We start from the raw sequence: 18143 nt of genomic DNA on the forward strand, positions 1-18143 counted from the left end.
GGCTGCCTGCTGCGTCGGGAAGCCGTGGCCATGACTGAGCGCCATTGTCTGCGGGCGGGCGGGCCGGCCGGTGTGCTGAGGGCCCGGTGTGGCCCTGCCCCAGGCGGGGAAGTATCGGTGTCTTGAGGAAGGACCGCAGTTGGCTTGTTGGCATGGGATGGGATGAGTGGCGCCAGGCAGTTGTCTGTCCTTATCGTTACGGTGTCACTGTCGGGTGGGCGAATGCGTGGGGGGCGTGGCAGGGTCCTTAGCACCAGGGGGAGGCCTGGGGGTGGGCTCTGACAGGTGAGGGACACCTGGCCACTGCCCTCCCACCACCCCCTGCTTGTGCTCTCTCTAAGGGCTGGGCATCCCTCTGTGGGAAGAGCTGCTGCTGTGGGTGTGGGTGGCGGGCGTGATGTGAGCAGGGGACCCTGTGCACCAAGAGGAGAAGGCCTGCCTGTTGGTAGCCAGTGCCCAGCTCATTCCCAGATGGTGCCCGGCACATGGGCTGAACAGTGAGTGAGTGGACTGATGACTGAGGAGTTTGTGCATGGACGGGTGAGGTAAGCTGAAGGGTTTTATTTTTTATTGATTTATTTTTTATACATTTTTTCTTGATTTCAGAGAGGAAGGGAGAGGGAGAGAGAGAGAAACATCAATGATAAGAGGGAATCATTGGTCAGCTGCCTCATGCACGCCCCCTACTGGGAATGTGCCCACAGCCAAGGTACATGCCCTTGACCCGAGTGGAACCCGGGACCCTTCAGTCTGCAGGCCGAAGCTCTATCCACTGAGCCAAACCGGCTAGGGCTGTAGCGTTTGTTTATATATTTTTCAATGCGATCGAGTTACTCTCTTCCAGGCTTGAGGAATTTCTGTAAGGATTAGCTTCTCCACGAAGGGCCTGCCCCTGCGCGGTGCGTTCTTCCTTCTAGAACTGTGCGGGTGCTCTTAGCCCAGCCGTGGGCAAACTACAGCCCGCGGGCAGGCCCGTTGGAAATGAATAAAACTAAAAAAAAAAAAAAAAAGACCGTACCCTTTTATGTAATGGTGTTTACTTTGAATTTATATTAGTTCACACAAACCCTCCATCCATGCTTTTGTTCCGGCCCTCCGGCCCAGTTTAAGAGCCCGTTGTGGCCCTCGAGTCAAAAAGTTTGCCCACCCCTGGCTTAGCCACGGGATGAGTAAGCTCAGGCCGCCTTTCAGCCTCCCCCTCGATTCTGTCTTCTGTGCTGCACTCAGTATTGACCGGCTAGTTGACCGAAATGGCCAGTCCCTCGAGGGGATGGATGCTGCGTAATTTCCGTGACTAAATGTTGTCTCCCTGGTGCCTTCCATTTGTTTTCTTCCCTTTGGCTCAATAGGAAGCCTCATTCTGTGAGGCCTTGGCCGCCGTCCAGGTGGAATGACCCGGGGTGAGCGTTTAAAAGCGCCACAGCGTCCTGTTGCTAGTAGCTTTGTGTTTGTACGCTTTTGTTCTCTGCTCCTCAGCCCACTTTTAGGTTTCCTTGAAACCCACCTCCTCCTCCTGCCCGTGACCTCCTGGGTGTGACCCCCTGGGGCTTGGCGTGCCTCACGTGTGCACTGAACTTCACCTGGGCAGATGCTGGGTGGATGCCCCTGCGCGCGTTAGGGAGCTCAGTGCCATTTCCAGAGAAAGGGCACAGCCTCTCTCCCTGTGCATTTTTTGGATGATGTTTAATTTTTCTCTTGTTAGAAATCCAATGACTTTGTTCTCTAAATTTAGTCCTCGATAATGGGATCACTAATTCAGAATTTTATAACTAAATTTGGCCTTTGCCAGAGAATTCCCCCACCTTCTCTTTCCTTTCCTTCCTTTCCCTCCCTTCCTCCCTCCCTCTTTCCCTCCCTCTCTCTCTCCCTTTCCCTCCTTTCCATTCCCTTCCCTTTCCTCCTTCCCTCCCTCCTTCCTTCCCTCCGTTGCTCCTTCTCTCCCTCCCTCTGTCCTTCCTCCCTCTCTCCCTCCTTTTCTTTCCTTTCCTTCCCTCCCTTCCTTCCTCCTCCCTCCCTTCCTTGGAGAAAGTTTGAAAACTTTCAAATTTGCGGGATGAAAAATTATCTGGAATCATGAAAGTACGCTGTCAAACACCACCAAGTTGCGTTAGGTGAGACCCACCGTGGTTCTCTAAGACGCCAAGCTCTCAGGGACATCGCTCACTCCTCCCGGTGGCGGGCGTGTGGCTGCACTGCGGGGCCTGCACCTGGGTCAGGCGGCCTGACTTCCCACCGCACTTCAACTCTCGGCCCGTCAGCTTTTCACCTGTGAAGTCATTCCTCATAGGATGGTGGAGGACTCGGCGGGAAAAGTCTATAAAGCGCACAGTCAGATCTCACAAATTTTAAATGATTTATTATCACGATTACTTAGTGGGTTAGTAAAGCTGCACTTCATTGCGTGGTTTGACTTGCGAGGCTACGTGTGGAAGGAGCGAATGTCATGCCACGTTAATGAAGAGCCTGTTGGTTGAAAGCTTATTGTCTCTAGTCAGGTGGTGGCGTGTATTGTTGAACTTACCTTGCACGTCACTGTTGTCTGAAGGGACCCTGTGTGTTTCGCTGGGTGGCTTCAGTTAGGGCTGCGTTTCTCCCTGGAACTAGAGCTGAAAATGTGCCTCCTGGTATTTTTCTATTAATACGAGACGGGAGGAGACAGGGAAAGGGGAACAGAGCCGTGGTGGATGCCAGAGCCTAACTGACCCTGCCCTGGGTTTGATCCCTCTCCCCTCAGACCTTCTGGAGAAGTCGCGCGTGGTGAAGCAGCCGCGGGGCGAGAGGAACTTCCACGTCTTCTACCAGCTGCTCTCCGGCGCCTCCGAGGAGCTCCTGGGTGAGTCCCTGCTCGCGCCAAGTCCCAGGGGCCAGCGTGCGGGTGTGTGGATGAGGCTCTCATCCGCCGAGCCCCCGGCCAGCCCTGTCACCGCACCTTCCGGAGCATTCTTTTAACTTCTTTTTTCTCCTTAAATGTTTTTTACATTCAACTTAAAAAAAATCTTTACTGTTGAAATATTACAGATGTCCCCTTCTCCCCCATTGACCTCTCCCAGGCCGGCCCCGGCCCCACCCCCACCCCAGGCCCTCACCACCCTATTGTCTGTGTCCACGGGCTGTGCCTGTATGCATACAAGTTCTTTGGTTGATCTCCTCCCACCCGGCCTCCCTCCGCTGCCTTCCCTCTGAGGTTTGACAGTCAATCCAGAGCATTCTTTTAAAGTGTCTCACATGCTTTCCCTCCTTCTTACACGTTTTCCATGACCCTGGTTGAGGTGAAGGACACGGGGTGTTTGCTTTGATTACACGCCAGCGTTGGTTTGATAGGCCCCTGTGCTTCGCCTGTCTCAGGTGGCTTCCTAAAGAGCTACACATTGGGGGAGAGGCTAATTATGACGTAAAATGGTGAGATGGACTAATGCCTTTATTCCGCGTGGGGAGAGGGAATGAGCAGGGAGCAGCAGATGCATACCTGGAGCAAAACATGGTTCCGTGAAGACTGAAAAATAGCGGGAAGACGTTTGCAACTAGAGTTAAAAACATCACCTCTGGGTATCTGAGAGAGAGAGTTAATTTAAGCGCATCAGTGCAGTGCCCGAGCGCAACAGCCGAGCGAGGGAAAGTTTAGAACAAATGGTTGAGACCAGAAGAGCTTTGGCAAGTCAGTGCCACCTGGGGAGACTCCCCTCACAGACGGTCAGCAGAGGGCACGGAAATGACTCCAAGTGTCCACTGCATGCACATGAGGGGGAGTTACTAGAAAGGGGGGAGCCTGCAGAGGTGTCGGGCTCTGGTCTGCTTCGAGCCTGTGGGTGTCACCTCACAGGGAGGACATCTTCCCGGGGGACCCCAGATAAGCCATGGAACGGTCAGCCTCCCGCCCAGCACACCACTTTTTGGAACGTACCCCAATGAAATAGTTCAAAGGCACCCCAACACATTGTGTAGGGGACACTTATCCCTGCCCTCTACTTATATAACCTGGTGTGGGAATGGCTAGGCAGATACCCTGTTAAAATGAAATAGTACAGGGAAGATATTTTCTATTGTAAACCTATGGAAAGGGCCTTCCCATTAGGAATAAATGTGAAAAAACTATGAACAACACCGAGAAAGGGGATTTTAGAAAACTGCTCTTATTGATATTTGGGCACCAGTTTTTCTGTTGGCTTAACACAGAATTTAGAGTCATTTTACCTGAAGGGATAAGGAATGAGAAGTTAGAGATGGTTCGGGTTATGGAAGTGGCTTATCGATTTGTGTGTGCGATTCAACAGAGAAACTGAAACTCGAGCGGGATTTCAGCCGATACAACTACTTGAGCCTGGACTCCGCCAGAGTGAATGGCGTGGACGACGCGGCCAACTTCAGAACCGTTAGGGTAAGGGTGCCCTTTGCATTCCTCTTTACAGTGGGAGCGCTTTACCGCTCAGTCGGAATTGGTAACGGAATTGAGTTTTCTTCCACGTGTAACTCGTGCTCCGTAAACGCTCAGAATTCTGCGAGGCCTGCTGTGTTTTGATTGGCTGTGATCTTTTCACGGCCCGGACGTCACGCGAGGTGAAGGCCGTGCCTTATGGCAGCGAGTGGTTTTCCTGGTCGCCGACAGGAGCCTCTGATGGCATGAGTTTGGGGGTCTGACCCTTTCGAGGCTGTACTGAGATTCTGACTGCTTTCGTCACCAAAGCCCAATAGTTCACGTTCAGGCCTGAAAACGTAACATGTTCTAGGATCATGTGAAGTCAAAACTATTTTTGAGACAGAAAGTCGTGTTTTTAAACAGTTTCTGAGAAATGGTGACCAAACCGGGATGATCAGCCTTTAGACAAATCTTTTAAGTTACGGCCTGTTTGACGTTCCTGCGGCACTTTGACAGTCACTGCTCCCGGGACGTGCCGTGGTGACTGGTGTTTACTTCCACATGAGACGGGAGGGGCCGGGGTGGGGGGTGGCCAGGAGTGAGGAGGTGGCGATCCTGGAGGAAACTGGATTGTCACCAGTTCGTCTCTGGGAGGACTTGGGGTCTCTCCCTGCTCTCTCTACCGATGTTTATGTTTGGATTCTGGGTTGCCTCATCATAACCAGATGAACAGACAAGCTGGGCTCTTCTCGAAAAGAAAGTGTTTCTCCGAGTGCGTCATTTATTAAAACTGGGCATCGTCGAAGGCAAGGCCTGTGGAGTCCTGCACACAGTTTTGAGATGTGGGTTCTAGACCAGCTCTAAGGACTCTGCCTGGCAGATCGTTGTCACTCAATACAAATAAGGACGGATGTGCCTTATTACCCACAGGGCCCTGGGTCGGTTTGCAGACTTCATCTTTGCAAACCACGGGTTTTCTCATGTGTAAAGTGAATGAGGAGGCTTTTTGTAGGGGGTTATGAAGGTGTATTTTCCAGCAGTAGAGTTCCAGTATGAAAGATAGATGTGTATACGCACACAGAAACGGGGTGGGAGCCCGAGGCTCAGCTCCCAGCCTCCTCTATCTTCCTGTTTACTCCGCCCCCCGCCTTGGCCACAGGTGCCCTGGGGCTCCCAGAACCTCAGCTGGAAGCCTTTGCACAAGATAAAGCCGCACGTGGGTCTCTATCCAGTTTGTTAACAGGCTTCCCTTTTGGGAAGTTTATTCCGGGACACCGCTGTCTTTTTGGTGGTTGTTGTTTTGTTACTTCAGAAACAAATGTGTTATATGATTCATTTAAAAAGAAAAAATAAAGAACTACCGACAGGAAACGGGTGTTTGTCCCCCCAGAATGCCATGCAGATCGTGGGCTTCATGGACCACGAGGCCGAGGCCGTCCTGGAGGTGGTGGCCGCGGTGCTGAAACTGGGCAACATCGAGTTCAAGCCCGAGTCGCGAGTGAACGGCTTAGACGAAAGCAAAATCAAGGATAAGAACGGTAAGGCCGTGGCATCAGCTTCGCCCGGCAAACGCGTCCCGAATCTCTGCCCAGTTTTCAATCCCGAGAGTAAACCTTGCTTTCGGTCGGTTCGAAAACAGCTTTGTAGTGAAACTGAACAGAAACACGATGACAGCTGTTTTGAGTGTCTTGTGCCATGCGAGTTGCATGTGCCGTGTGGGTTGCATGTGCCGTGCGTGTTGCATGTGCCCTAGAAGGGACTCCTGAGCCGGGGGCATGGCTCTGAGCCGCACGGGCAGTCACGGTCGTGTCCTCCCCCGACAGAGCTGAAGGAGATCTGCGAGCTGACGGCCATCGACCAGTCGGTCCTGGAGCGCGCCTTCAGCTTCCGCACGGTGGAGGCCAAGCAGGAGAAGGTGTCCACCACGCTGAACGTGGCGCAGGTGGGTGAGCACAGCGCCCGGCGGGGGTGTTTCGGGGGGTTGGTAGCTTTGTATCGGGGGGTGCTTGAATTTTATCATCAGATTATTGGTTACCGCTTATCAGTTCTCTGCGGCTTGACTGGTCATCCAGAGTGTAATGAAAAGTGGCTCTGAGAAGAAATGTGGAATAAAAGAGCTGCAAATATATATATTTTTAAATCTTATTTTATTGAAAGCGAGCACTGTGGTAGTTGGGGGTATGCTGAGCTTTTCTTTTTCTTTCTTTTAGGCGTATTATGCCCGGGACGCGCTGGCTAAAAACCTCTACAGCAGGCTGTTCTCGTGGCTGGTGAATCGAATCAATGAAAGCATCAAGGTATGGAGCCTCTCCAGCAATAGATCCGTGGTCATAAATGGTACTTGGAGTGGAAACATTAGGCGAAAAGATACTTTAACCTTACAGGCAAATTACTGGCTACCACGTATCAGGATTGTTCCTTGAAAAGGATTTCCCTCGCTTAGGGGTGACGTTTCTCAGAGGTTCTGTTGTGCTTTGCCACGTCATGAGCAAGCTCTCCAGTCTAGTGAATAATGATCTAACGGTCTTTGCAGACTCACGCTCAGCGTCCCGGCGGCCCCTGTGCTGACGACTTGGACACCCTGCCGGGAGGTCGAGTGACCCCTCCCGTTACTACTGCTCTCCCGTCAAATGAGGGGGTTGGCTGGGCGACTTTGAAAGACCCTGCCTGTTGATAATTAAGCATAGTTTTTCATAATTAAGCATCGCTACGGCCTCCTTAAATGTCGTCTGTTCCTCAGATTTCTGAAAGATTCCATGCCAACATCGTATTTAGAACAACAACACTAAGTCACAGTTATGCTGGTTACGAGGCACAGTTGACTTGTGATGTATATATATTTACTTATAATATATAGTTATGACATTCATGCACGGGGTGAGGTGGGAGGGGGCGGTCCCGCAGCCCAGCCTGCGCCCTCTCACAGTCCAGGACCCCGAGGGGGATGTCCACCTGCCGCGGAGGCGGGAGAGGCTCCCGCCACCCCCGCTGCGCTCGCCAGCCGTAGCCTGGCTTCTGGCTGGGCGGCGCGCCCCCTGTGGGAGAGTACTGACCACCAGGGGCAGCTCCCATGTTGAGTGCCTGCACCCTGGTGGTCAGTGTGTGTCATAGTGACCGGTCGTTCCGCTGTTTGGTCGATTTGCATGTTAGGGTTTTGTTATATAGGATGTTCTTTGCTGTGCTTTTAGTGCCAATTTTCATGCCTAAATTAACCCATCCCTTTGAAACTTTTAAAGGCACAGACCAAAGTGAGGAAGAAGGTCATGGGCGTTTTGGACATCTACGGCTTTGAAATTTTTGAGGTAAGCTTTTTTTCTATTTCTTGTATTATCTTTGTTCATTTCGAACAGTTGGGAATTAACTCTTCCATAGACAATGTATATATAATTAATGTAACTTCGAATCAACAAATGACCTCTGTACAGATATGACAGAACATGTGTGTGTTTGGATGTGTTTTGCGTGCAAAGAGAGGTATTTTGGAGACACTGCTGTGTGTAACAGAGCTTCCTGTATTAGCACCTGACTTTTGAAATGGCAAGTGCAGAATTCTTACCGGGAAATTTCCAACAAGGTGTGTGGACATGATGCCCGAGGGCGTTCATTTATTTGTAAGTTGTTTGGAAAGTGAGGCAGGACGGTGCCGTGAAAAAGTCAGGAAGGAAGGACGCCTGAGTGCTGGCCACGCCCAGCAGTGCCGGTCACTTCATCTCTGTGGGACCCACCCGGGGGCTGGGTCAGAGCGTTTAGTGGGTCTCACCGGCTGTGATCTTAGAGGACGAATTCCGGGGGGAGGACGAGTGCTTCCTCTGCAGGGAGCTCGCCGCTGGGCCCTGCGAGTGAGGGTCTGCTGCCAGCTGAGGACACAGCCTGTCTGCTAGGAGAGTCTGTCCAGGAAGCTGATTCTTTTTGTTTTAAATCCTCACCTGAGGATATGTCTTGTTTGTTTTTATTGATTTGAGAGAGGAAGGAAGACACACACACACGCACACGCACACACACACAGACATCCACGTGAAAGAGAAGCATCAATCGGTTGCCTCCTGTACCTGCCCTGACCGGGGACCGAACCCACAACCCTTTGGTGTAAGGAACAATGAATGCTCCGACCCACTGAGCCCCGGCCAGGGCTGGCTTCCTTTTTCAAAGCGTGTTTGCTGCAAACCTATCCGAACAGAACTCGGATGTTCTGGGCGGAAACATTCTGGAACTTGGCTCTGGGTGGGATGCCCGTCAGCGATCTAAGAATATTCTTCCCTTATGGTTCATTCCCGTTTCTCTCCAAGCCCGTCTTCCCGCACGCGGCTCCATCGGCCTTTCTCCCAGCGCTGTGACACCGTGTGGGCTTGCGCTGATGGAAGTGCCTGCACACGTTTCCGAATGTCTTCCTTCCTTCAGCGGGTGCCCCGGTCCAGTAGCTCAGACCTGGCTGCGCGCTGGGGTCACTGGGGAGCTTCTGGAAAGTGAGGTGTCTGGGCTGCACCCCAACCAGTCGTTCAGAATCACGGGGCGTGGGCCTCGCGGCAGAATGTGCAGCGGCCATTCGATCCCAGGGTGCGGAGCGGGGGCAGCTGCCCCGTAAACAGGACTCTCCAGCGTGAACTGTGAGCTCCTGGCTGCGTGCTGGTCTTCTGTGCGGCCTCTGCGCGAAATTCCCTTGGAAAACACCCAGCCGCACCTACAGTCCATCTCACCTCACCCTCGTCTGCATATAGACCATAGTCCTCACCGCAAACAGGTGACAGTTCTGCTCTTTAAAACAGGAATGTCAGTCCAGGCCAAAGCCAACCAACCGGCCACGTGTGTAGCAAGTCTCTTCGTGGCCGTGGTCGTTGGGAGCTAACCTTCCTTCTCCTGGCAGCACGGGACTGGATCCCCCCGTTCTTGGAGAGAAGTAACAGCTAGTCTTCGTGAGAATTCCTTGTTCCCTCCATGCGCCTGTCTAAATCTTCTCAGAGCCATCTTCCAAACAGCTTGATTTTAACAACGTCATTATTTTACAAATAGATTTAGTTTGGGGAAGTCAGAATAAAGATTTGGTTGGGCACTTCCACGTGCCCTTGGGGTCAGAATTAGCAAGTCTTTTTCCTTCTAGTATATACGTACCTCCGATGCCACCCTCCGCTGTGCTGGGTTCTCTAAAAACGGGAACCCGTGAAGGTCAGGAGGCCCCGGGGGTGGAGCCCCTGGAAGCCGGTCACGGGGCCGTGGCTGCGGGTGTGGCTTGGGGAGGAGGGCGCAGAACCCTTCAGCGGCGAACCTGGACGTGCCTGTGATGTTGTCTACAAGCGTGGAAATCACCTGAGTACAGAGAGAAGCCCGTCTTTGTCCCATGAACGCCGACTGCAGGAGTGAGAGGGTGTGTGGTTAGAACACTCTGGGCCTCGCTTTACACGATGGACAGTAAAGGCCCTGAGATTTCTGTTTCGAATCCTGCCTCGTGACCCCCCTGACCGTCCCCATGGGCACGGTGTCGGCTGAGCTGGCGGAAACCTGGCGTGCACTCGGGGCTTCTCTGAACAGGTGCTGGACTCTGATGCACGGAAGCTGAGGGCGCTGACATGCGGGCCGGTGGTGGGAGGCGTGCTGAGGCCGCGTGGACCGGCCGTCAGCCTGGGAAGCAGATCAACGGAGTGCGGATGCCGGGCGTCGGGCGAAGTGAACTGAAACTCACTGAGGAGGAAAGCCCAGCTGGACATCCCGGGAGAACAGAAGTCGGTTTTGTGAAGGAAGAAGGTTATAATCCAGCCGTTCCAATTCTCTCCAACTCGGTGCGGATGTTCTTAGAACCGGAGACATGGCCTTTGGTCCGGGAGGAATATTTGGGGCATCTCTCTCTCTAAAATAATAAGTGCCTCCCTTAGGAGAAAGAAATGAAACTCAGAGCAGCGCTGACCACCTCACTCGATTCAGCTCTTCCCTGAGTCCTTGTCTGGCAGGTCTTAGAATGGACAGGGGAGGGGGTTTCACGGGGAAGTTAGTTGTTCCTGTCCTGGGGCCCAGTGCAGGCCATCGGGGCTGCACTGGCCACTTTTCACACTGGAGCTAGCTTCGGGGCGGGGGAGGGGGGAGGGGGGGAGGCTGGTCGTTTTGCGTCGGGCATTCCTTTTCCATTTCTCTCCCCAGAACACAGTCTAGGAGTTGGGCGACCGTCGGCATAGCCTGGTCAGCTCGTCTTGCGATTCTAGGATTCCTTTTCTGAACTGTTGTAAAAAGGAAAGTGATTCTAGGTACAGGCAGCATCTGCTGTTCCAGGTTCCATCATTATTCTTGCCTCACATTCTAAAGCAAAGCCTGTTCTAAAATATTTAGGGGGAGCACTGTACCGCTGTGTTTTGTTCTGTGCTTTTTTTTCCCATCCTCACCAAGGATGTTTATTGATTTAAAAAAAAATTTTTTTTTTTTTTTTTTTGAGAGGAGCGAGAGAAACATTGGTTGCCTCCTGTCCATGCCCTGACCAGGGACCAAACCCACAGCCTTTGGGTGTACGGGACGGCACTACAACCGCCGAGCCACCAGCCCAGGCTGTAAAACCGTTTTTCCTAAAATTTGCCACATTTGAGTATGTACCTGGAAGAACAATGTTCTACGATAATTAAAGGGAAGTTTTCTACAAATTTAGCCAGTCATTTAATTTTGTAGATGTCTAAAAAGAACAATATTTATTGTTAAGTGTTTTTCTCTTATTTTGAGGACTTTTTTTAAAAAAAAATGTACTTTTTATAAAAAGCAGCTCTTGATGTAGGGCCTATTGCTTGACATGGCGATTTTAAAAAATGGATTAAGCACAGTGTATTTTTTAGAGGAACATTATCATTACTGGGGACTGCCCCAAGGTTTTCCACCAAGTGCACTTTGCTCGGACCAACAGCACGTTTTACAGCAGGAATACAGCCCAGCTCCTTCCAAACAGCGCTGCTAAGCTCAGCGTCCTATCGCTTTTATAAAGGGTGTCCCAAAATTCACGCAAGAAGTAATTTTGATAGAAAACACACGTTTATAATTGAAAATTGTAAATTTTTTATTGATTCATAAAGTATACAGTATAGGGTTATGTATGGAATAGCACATCGGGTAAATGGCCTCCACGGCTTTGCTGGCACAGACGCAAAGCCGTGGTCTTCGTTGGTCTTCGTTGTCCCTGCTCCTGGGCCATCATTGGTACTTGGTGATGCTGATCAAATTGAAGGGCAACAGATATTAGAATCTGATTCAATCTTCCAAGTAAAATTAGGCTTTTATTTTTTTGTTGTTGTTAATGCTCACACAAAATTCAAATCTTGCGTGAATTTTGGGACACCCTTTATAAATGTATTGTTTTATATATTACACAAGCGACTTCATTCTTTGTGAAGTATAGGACCCCTGCCCAGCTGACACAGCCAGCAGTGGCCCTGCAAGGAGAGTTGCCTGTAAGAAATGCCAGTTAAATGTGTCATGAAAAGGGCTTGTGCTGGAATGAATCTTGTCTTTGGGTTTGAATTGCCCTCCTGTTTCCGACACATAATATTCACCCGCAAGATCCCCCAGGCCCCGTCCTAAGGACAAGTGTGGTAGAGCTGCCTCCTTCACTCTACGTCTCCCTTCCAGTGTTTGCTGCTTGTGAAGAGTACAGGATTTAAATACCTGCCTTAACGGGGATAGGAGAGCATCAGCCTGCTCTGTGACTGAGAAAACTACAGTAACTGGCGTGTGTGTGTGTGTGTGTGTGTGTGTGTGTGTGTGTATAAGCATTTTAGAGAGGAAAGGAGAGGGAGAAAGAGAGAAAAACATCAATGATGAGAGAGAATCATCGACCGGCTGCCTTCTGCACGCCCCACACTGGGGATCGAGCCTGCAACCCGGGCATGTGCCCTGACTGGGAATCGAACCATGACCTCCTGGTTCATTGGTCAACGCTCAAACCCTGAGCCACACCAGCCAGGCCAGGCCAGTGTATTTGATCCATCTTTTTTTTTTTTTTATAATGTATTTTATTGATTTTTTTACAGAGAGGAAGGGAGAGGGATAGAGAATTAGAAACATCGATGAGAGAGAAACATCCATCAGCTGCCTCCTGGACACCCCAAACTGGGGATGTGCCCACAACCAAGGTACATGCCCTTGGCCGGAATCGAACCTGGGACCCTTGAGTTCGAAGGCCAACGCTCTATCCTCTGAGCCAAACCGGTCAGGGCTGATCCATCTTTAAAACTCATCCCTGGAGGAACAACATGTATAGCTGGAACGTGCGCGTATGAACGTGGTGATGAACCCTGCGGAGGGCCTGGCGTTCTGCCTGCACGGTGGGGTGGACTCACACTCTGGAACCCTTGAGAGAACCCCGGAGTTTAACGTTTTGGGAGGCGATACATCTGTAGAGCCCTCACCCAGCCCACTCTGGGTGAGCTCCTTGTGAGCCGGGGGAGCCCGAGCCCTGGCTGTGGAGCAGACCTAGTGTGTGCGTGTGTGTGTGTGTGTGTGTGTGTGTGTGTGTGTGTTTGGGGGTGGGGGGGGGCGAGACGGGGGGTTGGTTCTGAGCTTCATTCAAGGGGATTGTCTAAGGGAAATTCTGGATGGAGTTGTTCGAAGGTATTCCCAACAGTTTCAGTTTTATAATAATCACGGTAATCATAGGGATAAACGTGGGTTGGACAGTGGAGAAAAGTTCCATGCGCGGAGCATGGGTAGAAAACGGGCGAGGAGGTGAGTCATGCGTGGGCTCGCGCGCCGGCCACTTCCTCCTCTGGGGACTGACTCATGCGGCTGACAGGTGGGACCGGTGCCCACCGCTCTGGATTGCTGGCCCCCCTGCGGTTCTTTAATAAAACCCAGAGTGCCTCCAGATACCAGCTTGCTTTGGGGCCTCCCTGTCCGTGTGGGGTCCCGAGACCCAGCGTGGCGTTTCTGCAGGGGAGCCTGGGGTGTTGGCCGCCGGAGCGGATGAAGAACGCTTTAGACTGTGCGGGCTCAGCTCCGTGAGCTGCCCCAGGCTGTTGCTTCGTTTGCTGCGGGTTATAAGCCTTTGCAAGTTATTTTTAAGGGGTTCTGAAGCCCCCTTTGCCCCCGAATTTGGACAGTGTCCACAACTTACACTCAGACCCCAGGATCCAGGCCCCCTTCCTTGTCAGCATCGTGTCCACCGGCAGCCCGTGGCCTGTTCTGGGGGCCGGGAGCTGTGCTTGCAGCAGACGCGCAGACACTGCCGTGGGAACCCCTGGGTGCTGCCCTGTGGCTGTGCTGCCCAGTGGCTGTGCTGCCCTGTGGCTGTGCTGCCCTGTGGCTGTGCTGCCCAGTGGCTGTGCTGCCCTGTGGCTGTGCTGCCCAGTGGCTGTGCTGCCCAGTGGCTGTGCTGCCCTGTGGCTGTGCTGCCCTGTGGCTGTGCTGCCCAGTGGCTGTGCTGCCCTGTGGCTGTGCTGCCCAGTGGCTGTGCTGCCCAGTGGCTGTGCTGCCCTGTGGCTGTGCTGCCCAGTGGCTGTGCTGCCCTGTGGCTGTGCTGCCCTGTGGCTGTGCTGGTCTGTTTTTTTTTCACTCTTTAAGCAACAGGACAGGTCAGAGAGCCAAGCTTTTGTTCTTCAGCGTCTCTAGAAACCCTTGTAGCACCTTGCTTGTGCTTGGAGGGGAGACACCGGCTATAGCACAGGGGTGGGTGGCACAGGGGTGGGTGGCACAGGGTGCGTCCCACAGAGGAGGGTGGCATGGGGGTGAGTCCCATAGAGGGTGGCACCGAGCTGTGGGGGGGTCGCAGTGCTGGGGGAGGGGAGTGGGCCTGGATCTTGCTGGACGCTTCCCCTTTTGGTGACCTGCAGCTGCCTCTGTCCCTGACTCTGGGTGGATGCCACGCACGTTATTTTTCCTGGTAATTCAGAATTAGAGGCGTTGGGCTCCGCAGCCTTAGGACTGCAGGCCAGTCACACCCTTTTCGCCCGAAGAGGTCTCGCCTCGCAGAGCCACCGCTCAGACCCCACGTGTAGGTCCCAGGTCCCGACGCGTGAACTGTTAGGACACGTGTCTGGATCCAACGTGTTAGATCCGCCCTCAGGAACACGGCCCGGATGGTCAGCCCCGCCACCCGCACCCCTGAGTAACTGTCCGTAAGTGTTCACTTCTAGAAGCTTCTTGCACACTAAGCGCTGACTGCACCTGTGTGTCTGCCCCTCCCGCCAGGATGCAGTGAGTATCCCGTGTGCGCGGGGCCTGTGCATGCCCGTGTGACGCGCTCTCCGGTGTGACCGTGCAGCGAGGGCCCGCGGCGGCGTGTGGGCGCGGACAGTCCACGCGGGGAGCCCGGAGGGGAGTCGGGGTAGCTCCACGTGTGGCTCCACCTGCTCTGCACGCTGTGCTGCGCTGTGACGCTGTGCTCGGGGCCCGGCTCCGTGTGTGTCTGTAGCCTGTCCTTGGCGTGTCCGTCAGGCTGTGCGCAGCCGCGTCTGGGTCTGAACACACTGCCCCTCCCCGCCCCACCCCCCCCCTCCTCCTCAGCACCTGCCATTGGAAGATTTAACATTAAAAAAAAAAAATAGCCCCACCAGCACAGACTGACTCAATTACTAGGAAGGATTTATCCCACGGATTTGTTTTCTAAAAACATAAGAACAAACATAAAGATCTGCTCATATAAACCATTAAAATACTGATTTTGTTTCTAAGGTTTTCGCTTGTGCTAGTAGCATTCTATAAGGACCTGTTTCATCAAACCAAGAAAACCAGACTTCCTCATATATGTCATGTCCTTATACTGGTTATCACAGCAATAATAGTATTAATAATAACACATCGCTACCCGGTGGACTGCAGCTTCTAATCTAAATGGTTGATCTCTGAGGACGGGAGCACATGGTTTTCAGTTTTTATGTGAAGGTGGGGCCTGGGGACTGCCCTTGTGTCTAAGACTCTATTTGTTGAAAGTATTGAGCATCAAGGTGTGACCTTTATAAACTTCAGGATTAAGAAAACCACTTTATCCTTGACTACATTTAACATGAAAAGGTCAGCCGTGACCGTGTCCCCGTGTCACCTGTGGTTCCGAGTCAGACGTCCCTCTGATTAGCCAGCTCATCCCTGTGGTGAGTCGTCCTCCGCCGACTTCCAGGGAGAAACGCGGTCAGCAGCCTGCGGCTTTGCGCATGTCCTTTCCATACTTATGTCCCAGGCGGGGCCCCGGTCGAGTTGGAAAGGTCAGGTTTCAAAGCTCTCCGTGACTTCTTCGCTTGTATTTATGGGGAGATTCGAAGGCCGGAAGTTCCGTGGATCCCCAGGGAGGGGCGACCAGTTCTGTTCCGTGCAGACCCTCTCAGCTCACTCATTACCCTGGGACTGGCCCCCCAGGGGGAGGAGAGTCAGGCTGATCCTGGTGGGGTCCCCCGTCCTTTGCTCTCAATGCCACCATCTCTCTCTCTGCAAAGAGGAGGGATACAGTCGAAACTCACGAGTTTATTACCAGAACTACCTCTTCCTGGACCACGTGGTTCCGTGAAGGGTGTCCATTCACAGCCTCCAGGATAGACCTCCCGGTGGGTTGCTCAGAGATGCTTTAGGCGTGGACCACCCATCCGATTTCACAGGAGGTCTACTGTAAAGGTGAAAGTGCGGAGGGTCGTGAGAGTAGTAACTATGGGAGCCTTCTGAGCAGAGATGGCTTCTAAGTAGGAGATGGTTTTGACGTGCTGATTGCCATGAGCTGTCTTTTTATAGGCATGCCGTTCACTCATTGGCTCATCAGATGCCTGTGCAGTCCATTCATTGGCTCATCAGATGCCTGTGCAGTCCATTCATTGGCTCATCAGATGCATATTGAGTACTTTCTAGGTGCGGGGTGCTGGGCCTACATTGTGAACAGGGGATGTGTAGTTAGAAGTGTACCCTCTAGAGATACAGTGAACAGGAAACTGATCAGCACACAGGCACACACATCTGTACACACAGAGACACCTTCTTGAGCTCCAAAGTTACACCTGAGAATGGAAGGCTGAAAACTTGGGTGACAGATGATAAATCTGTTTGGTTTCTTTTCCTTCTGAATCTTCAGGGGAAAATGTGTTTATTGATATTCTTTACCATGTGGGGGGTGCTCCTTTGTCAACTAAACATCTTCATCCTTCACATCCTGCCTAGCTGTGTGTCCTCCATTCATTCGCTTGCCCCGTGGACCGTTTCTCACGTGCCTTGGTGTGTGGCCTCCGTCCCGGGGGCTGTGAGCTGGGCCCCAGGTCAGTCTGAGCCCGTGTGTGACGCTTCTCGCGGACGGAGAGGTTAGAGGTCGCCGTTGCGGGAGAGCTAATGCGTGGTTCGTTGTTTTCCGTGCAGGACAACAGCTTTGAGCAGTTCATCATCAATTACTGTAATGAGAAGCTGCAGCAAATCTTCATCGAGCTCACTCTGAAAGAAGAGCAGGAGGAGTACATACGGGAGGTAATGTGGACGTACAGCTTTTAAAATGCCCCCTTTTCACTCATGATTCAAATTCTGGGTTCAGAAGACTGCATCGCCGTGACCCTGAAATCAGCGTTACCTAAGTGTAGCTGCCTGGTGTCTCTTGAACATTTGTTTTGTGTGACATCTGAGCTGACTGGGACTTCTGTTTTTTGCCTCTGGGGCCTGGCAAACTGTGTGGCACACAGCAGGTGCTGATAAATACCACTACCGACTCCAGTCCCACAGGACTTTAATGCAATGACGGGAAAGGGCACCGTGTTAAGGAAAGTCTGAAGTGAATGGACAAACAACTGTGGTGCATCCACACAAGGGCGTACGACACAGCCCGCAGAAAGGAGCAAATGGTTGACACACTCGATGGCAGGAACGAATCTCACACGAGGCTAAGTGAAGGGAGCCAGACCAGAGGCTATTGTACGATTCTGGTTCTGTGTTGTTCCAGAAAAGCGAAGTACAGAGGCAGAGCGATAAAGGCAGGCCAGTGGTTGCCGAGGGCAGGGGGCAGGCAAGAGGGGGACTGCAAAGGGGGAAGCCCGAGGGGATTCGGGGGCTGATTGTGTGGTAATTACAGGACACTGTGCATTTGCCAAAACTTAGCCAACTGTCTATGAAAAAACTCAGTATTGTTGTCCCATCTTGGAAAGCATTGGTTTTCTAAAAATTTATAATGAAAATAGGTCACATGTGTTGAGCGCTCGCTGTAATGCCAGCTATTGTGCTAGTGCTATGGAGACTGTCCCACTTACTGTAGTTTACAAATAAGAAGGAATGTTTTCAGAGTTCTTTTATCCTTAACGGTAAAGCACATACGTGGTTCTTACCCTTTCATTTTTAAAATAATCAATCTTGAAGAATAAAATTACTTATTTCAAAAGCTAAAAGGGAATGATTTTACTATTTTATTTTTGTTTCCTTTTCATTTATTGGCCTTAACATTACAGTAATATTATAGTACAAGGATAATGATAATATGTATTCTTCATTTTTATAGTGTCATTTTAAGGACACGGAATTCTCTCTTTTTTAATTTTTACTTCTCAATACAGATTTTTCTAATGTGATTTTTCTACCCATCGACTTAGTGAAATAACCCATTTCCTTGAAAGCCAGGTCATAAATATTTTTCTGTTAGCATGATCCGTATGCTTTAGAAACTCGTGTACTTGTCTGACACATTTTGGTAACATAAACATCCTAAAAGCCAGATTAATCCGCTTCCTGTCTTTTCATCGTAAAGAGAATGCGAGGACTTTGATCTGCAGCTTTAAACAGTTTGTATGGATTGCCGGGGACACTTCTGAGCGTGTATAGGAAGCTGCCCAGCTTGCTGGGTGGATCCATTCTTTCCCCTTAGAAGAAAAATAAATGTTTACAG

The 18143-nt window shown here is 51.6% G+C and overlaps 1 protein-coding gene across 1 annotated transcript in view; it reads left to right on the plus strand.

Annotated features, from left to right (window-relative positions):
* Window positions 1–18143, plus strand: part of MYO1B (myosin IB) — a 135545-nt gene that overhangs the window by 86969 nt on the left and 30433 nt on the right. Inside the window, exons 8-14 of the mRNA XM_081095302.1 lie at window positions 2735–2833; window positions 4272–4375; window positions 5745–5892; window positions 6178–6296; window positions 6565–6651; window positions 7591–7656; window positions 16640–16744. Coding sequence (XP_080951428.1) covers window positions 2735–2833; window positions 4272–4375; window positions 5745–5892; window positions 6178–6296; window positions 6565–6651; window positions 7591–7656; window positions 16640–16744 — 728 coding nt within the window. The remainder of the gene's footprint in view (window positions 1–2734; window positions 2834–4271; window positions 4376–5744; window positions 5893–6177; window positions 6297–6564; window positions 6652–7590; window positions 7657–16639; window positions 16745–18143) is intronic.

The sequence above is a fragment of the Myotis nattereri genome, assembly GCF_964212035.1.
Source record: "Myotis nattereri genome assembly, chromosome: 7".
NCBI classification, from domain to species: domain Eukaryota; kingdom Metazoa; phylum Chordata; class Mammalia; order Chiroptera; family Vespertilionidae; genus Myotis; species Myotis nattereri.